Genomic DNA, 5,763 nt, shown 5'->3' with positions numbered 1-5,763 from the left:
TGAAAACCCCCTATTGATCCTACTTATGAACAAAGGCTAACATTAGTACTGTAGTGAATGTCTTAGTTCATTTATAGGACTTTACAGGAGCAGGGATAGTTGGCTGCTATTCGACTGGCGTTTAACTGGGAAGGGCCATTTTATTATTAACTGTATTCAAGACTTTTTAAGGACCTGCAGGAACCCTGTGGTGGCTCCACCTCTTTAAGATGTTTGCAGTTCTTAGACTTAAAAAACAAAAAGTACACAGAGCCCAAATTTAACCGTAATAAATAGTTAAAAGTTGCTGAAAAGATTAGTTTTTTTTTGTCAATCCTTACTTGGTGGCTCCATCAAGCTCGCCCAAAACTCCGGAACCACTCGCAGCGGGTCATCCTCTGTGCTGGTCAGCTTGTATAAGTGAACACAAGGAGGCGTGCTCACGTTACTGTAGTGGCTCACAAAAAAGTCGAAGTTCTGAGAGAGAGAAATGACAGCAAGACAGACTTTTATCAATTTATTTGAAGTTACAGGCATTTGACCTGTTAGAAATGTTCTGTTGTTTTAACTTAAAATGGTTTTCACAGAATAGTAAACGTCACGCTCTATCCAGCCGTGTGTGGCTGCAGGTGATGATCAGTCAGCTGTTCAATAAAACTGCACAGGAACTGTCACACATTATCATGTGTAAACCTCTGACCTTTTTAATTATAATCTGTTACTTTAAACTGAATTTAACACTGAAATAAAATGAGGTGTTTATGCATCTATGATATACATTGAATTAAGAAAAAAATAGATCCTTAATTTTAAAAGCTGTAACTGTTTTTGAAGTAAAGAACAACAATCGTTCAGTTTGGTTTTTAGACAATTTCCTGATTCACATATTCTATAAAACCCCTGAACTGACCGATTCTTATTTTCTTTCTGTCTTAATGCTGGCAGTGGGCTTTAGGCTGCCCTGCAAGGCTTTAAACCTGGGTTTAACCAGAGACTAAGCCATTCTCAAGCACATATCAAGGTGCTCATTCTGAGCCTGGATCCAGATTTATTGTTGATTCTGTTCATGGTGGAGAATCCTGCTTCACAGCAGCAGGTTGAGCCAAACATCCTCTAAATGTGCAGGGTCATCTTTGAGCACGCCATTTCACTTTTCTTTCACCAGTTCACCGCAGTTCTTCCAGCAGTCCACACTTTCTCTGCTCTCTTTTTCTCATGGTCTTCTCCTTCTTTCCCATCGCCCGGCTTGCCACAGGTTTGCCTGCTGTGTCTAAAAGTAGCAGCAGCAGCAACCCAGACTGACAGCTCATTGGCTCATTTGGATCACGTGCAGCCTGATCCTGGAGGGCTTTACCGTATTAACAGGAGAAGAGGCGCAAGTGAAATTAGAAACTCTCATCAGACAACATGCAGTAATTTATAAATGTTTTAAATTAGGCTGAGTCCAGATTAGCCTGCAGGTGGGTCCGGATCTAATCTAATCTGTGACCTGAATTGAACAACAGAACCATGAGGAACATCAGGGTTCAGAGCTAAGGATGCAAAGGAAGGAGTACCTGACTAACGGAGCAGCTGTGGGAGAATCCAGGCTTCGTTAGCCTGACCACATCGCCTGGCGACTCGTAGCTGACCACGTACAGGTGGTGCTCCAGAGGCGTGTCCCTGGTGCCCTGGAAGTACACCAACTTGGTTCCCTCGTTCACCCAGATCTAGAAAGAGAACGGTGAGAGTAAGGTTACACCACAGGACACTGGAGGCAATAAAGGCAGCAATGAGCCACGCAAACATCTAACAGCAGGATAAAATCTGCTCAAAAGAAACAAGAATTCAGCTCAGAAAAGAGGAGTGATCCAATCCTGATGTTTCCAAATTGAAGATGTTAGTGAAAAGTCTATGACAGAATCTCTAGACGACTTTAAACGGTAAACAGCAATTATATTAAGGCTGCAACTAACGTTTATTTTTGCAAATCGCTTAATATGTCACAATTATTTTTTCGATTAATAATCGGATAGCCAAAGGTTCCTGAAAGAAGATTTTTTTTATGAAAGTAAACCAGGTGAAACTTCAAACGTTTCCATGTGAGGACTTCTGGATAGAAAATATTGACAGACAAAAAAAGTAAATAAATCATAAAGGCAAAATGTTTTTTGGTGGGTCTCTCTGTGAGCCACAGATATGTTATAGAGTCTCTATGCTCCAGTTAACGATTAGTCGAATAAAATCAGTAATTAATAAGTTCAGTAATTCCCGATGTGTCAAATCGGATCAAATTTGTTCTAGTACGTTGTCACTAACTAAAGGAGTGCCCCAAGGCTCCGTTTTGGGGCCTCTACTATTTACTATCTATGTGAACAATGTTGGCCAGGATCTTATAGACACTAACTACCATTGTTATGCTGATGACATGGTGCATGTGTCTCTACTTTACAAATTGCTTTTAATTCGGTTCAGTAACGGCTTTTAAAACGAGATCTTTCTTTAAATTCAAATAAAACTAAAATGATGTTATTTTCAAAAACAAAGACAAAATTGACCCATGCAAAGTGATAAGAGGATAGCTATTTTGCAGAGATAGAAAGGGTTCAATCTTTTAAATATTTAGGAATTTTAATTGATGAAAGTCTAAATTTTAAACCTCATGTTGAACAATTGATCAAGAAACTCAGACTGAAAATTGGCTTCTTCTTCAGGAATAGGCTTTGTTTCTCTTGACCATGCCTTCCTACGATTTATCACAAATTATAAGCCTTGCACACACCACTGTGAACTTTTAGAGACTCGTAGACTCACTCACTGGTATATGATGATTTATAAGGGTATTCAGCGTCTGCTCCCCTCATACCTCTGTGAGTACATTCAACCAAGAGCGGCTGGACTATATTCTCTACGTTCTCAGCAGTCTTTGCTTCTGTCTGTAACTAGTGTCCGCACTGAAGCTGGAAAGACAGCTTTTCAGTACTCTGCCCCCACAGCATGGAACAATCTTCAGAAAGACTGGAAGTTGAAGGATTTGATTCCAAATCGGACATTTTAAAAGATTGCTCAAAGGTTTGGAAATGAGATCTATGGTTTGTAACTGTTTTATGAATTTCTAATTATAGATAGATGTAATTTTAAACTGTAATGTAATCTTTTGCCGCTGTCTTGGCGAGGACTCTCTTGAAAAAGAGATTGTTAATCTCAATGGGACTTTTCCTGGTTAAATAAAGGAATAAAAAAATAAATAAATAAATTGTTGATGATTATTTCAATAATCAATTAATCATGATGGATCCGATTGATTGTTTCAGCCCTAATTTACATATTAATTGTTTTTTAAAAGTGATAAACAGAGACAAAAGCAAAAACATTTCTGATTTGTACGTAAATTTGTAAATAGAAGTTAGACAAAAAAATGCGATCCAGAAATTAACGTATTTTTTCAGACTATAAAGCGCACCTCACTATAAGCCGTGCCCACTACACTTTTTAAAAAAACTGGAAACGAACATATATAAGCCGCCTCAGGCTACACTGGAAAATGACCTCGAAATAAGTAAAAATGTCTTAAATTAAGTGTATTTACCCTTAACTTGAGTAGGTAAATGAGATAGTTTGCCAATGGAATGAGGATTATTACTCTTAAAATAAGATAATTAGATAATATGCACTTGAAATATGACAACGCAATTGTGTTTTCTTATTTTAAGTGTAAATTGTCTTGTTCCATTGGCAAAATGGCTCTTTTACCTCCTCAATCCAAGAACAAATACACTTATTTAAAGAAAAAATTACTTATCTAGATTTCAATTATTTCCAGTGTATAAGGTGCTGATATCTACTAAACTGTCTCCCGACAAACCTGTAGGGGGAGCTCTACATATAGTAGAGTCCCTGAATAAGGCCGAAGCAGAAAGCTAGCTCCCGTTAGCTTGTTAGCTCGCAGCAGTAAGAGCTTCCCCCTGTGGTGGTTAGGGAAAAAAAAAACGAAAAGCTGCACCTTCTCATAAGCTGCCTGGTTTAAAGCGCGGGAAAAAAAGAAGCGGCTTAATAGTCCGGAAAATACGGAACATGAAAAAAAATCTTGATCAAAAAATGATTTTGACAGTAACTGCTGTTTTTAAGAATTTTTTTTTCTTTCAAAATTGTTTTCATATTCTATTTTTTCAACGGTTAGATTTTATTCAAAAATATGTTCTTCAAATTTTATTTTAGGCCCAATATAAATGCTCACTTTTGATCATAAATATATTCTTGCTAATGTCCTACAGAGGAAAGTAAAGAGAAAAAGGTCTGAAAAACATAGTTTGAAAGTAATGAAATCAGTAAAATTCAATATGAAAAAAACATTTTTTTTTATTAAATCTGAGAAAATAGCAAAGTTACTATGAAAAACTTTTTCCTTATAAAGAAATTTTTCAAAGTTTCATTCCTGGATTAAATTTTTTTTTTTACTTTCATTTAGCTGGACTCTTTCATTTCGGACCTGGACTTAAAAAGTCACTGACTTTAGAGCATCGGCTGGTAGCGCCGCTACCCTGCGCATTTTGCTTATCCGTTGGTTTTATTTACAGAATTATAAACAACAGGATATTATTCATTGTTTGTGTGAATCAGAATGAGGTTCCTGTAATCCACTATAAAACAAGAATCAGGGGGAAATCCTCGCCTTACCTTTGAACCGTGTCTGGCCAGAACTTCCCATTCGCCGCTGGTCAATGTTACCTCCTCCTTCACCGTACATTTAAAGTTTCCTGGGGAAGGGAATTGATATTGAAGTAACTGAAACTGCATTGAACAGCGGACGATCTGAGGGGAAGCGTCTCCTACCCTCTACATGCTGGTATCCGTCTGTCCAGCGGTAGCAGCCGGGCTGCAGCAGTGATGTGATTTTATAGAGGTGGCTGAAGCCTGTTTTAGACTCATTTACCCAAATGAAAGTAAACTCATCCTCTGTTGTTTGAATAAAGGGGTAGAATATATCATGAACCTGTAATAATAAAGAACATAAAATCACATTACACTGTTGAATTATCCCCTCATTTATCCTAATAGAGCCCAGAAAAATGTCTTTACATTTATCCACACGTCGGTGGTCTCTTCATAAATGATGAACGGCTGAACGCAAGAGGGAACGGCCTCCAGGCTCTCCTGCCTCAGCGCAGAGTCTTCAGTAACGGGGATGAAAAGGGCTGGAGGCAGCAGAACGAGCTGCAGTTTCCTCTGGCTGCGGTCCAACAGCACCGCCCAACCGCTGGGAGGAGAAACAGATTTACTGCTGTTAGATTTAAAGAAATTGAGATGAAACTCAACATAAAATAACCTTAAATCGAAGCTATAGTTTCACGATAGAACCACAAAACTCTCCGTATTCTGTGGCATTTAACGTGATGGAATGGATTCGATTTATGTGAGGTGGAAGGAAAAGGAGAAATGCTTTTAAAATCGGTACCAACAAAAAATAGTTTTTTAAAAGTAAAGAATTTGCATTCGGCCTCTTAGAGTCAATACTTTGTAGAACTATAGAGATATTTGTTCAGATGTTATTAAATTAAAGGGTTGTTTCTAAAATTTAACTTTGGAAATCTCTCAAAGCCTTTGAATTAAAAAGGAGCTATGGGCTGTATTTCATACTGTATATGCAAAAGTCTGACCGCTATTTTTCAAATTTGCTTTTACTTTTTAAGTTTTATTTTCCAAGTTTTGTTTTTCCACCTTTTTTTTTCTAGATTTTTATTTTTAATCTTTCTTTTTTTCATACTAGATTCTATTTTTCAACAATTTTTCTTTTATTTTTTTGGC

The 5,763-nt window shown here is 37.4% G+C and overlaps 1 protein-coding gene across 2 annotated transcripts in view; it reads right to left on the bottom strand.

Annotated features, from left to right (window-relative positions):
* Nucleotides 1–5,763, bottom strand: part of dpp9 (dipeptidyl-peptidase 9) — a 41,494-nt gene that overhangs the window by 9,891 nt on the left and 25,840 nt on the right. For both annotated transcript variants that reach the window (XM_015393112.1, XM_015393113.1), the window contains exons 11-15: nt 5,038–5,215; nt 4,792–4,951; nt 4,636–4,715; nt 1,536–1,688; nt 321–456 (exon numbers count right to left, since the gene is read on the bottom strand). In XM_015393112.1, the coding sequence (XP_015248598.1) occupies nt 321–456; nt 1,536–1,688; nt 4,636–4,715; nt 4,792–4,951; nt 5,038–5,215 (707 nt within the window). The remainder of the gene's footprint in view (nt 1–320; nt 457–1,535; nt 1,689–4,635; nt 4,716–4,791; nt 4,952–5,037; nt 5,216–5,763) is intronic.

Source organism: Cyprinodon variegatus, unplaced genomic scaffold, assembly GCF_000732505.1.
Source record: "Cyprinodon variegatus isolate N-32 unplaced genomic scaffold, C_variegatus-1.0 Scaffold625, whole genome shotgun sequence".
NCBI lineage: Eukaryota > Metazoa > Chordata > Actinopteri > Cyprinodontiformes > Cyprinodontidae > Cyprinodon > Cyprinodon variegatus.
The sequence above is the reverse complement of the archived record's forward strand: the minus strand, read 5'-3'. Positions and strand labels throughout refer to the sequence as shown.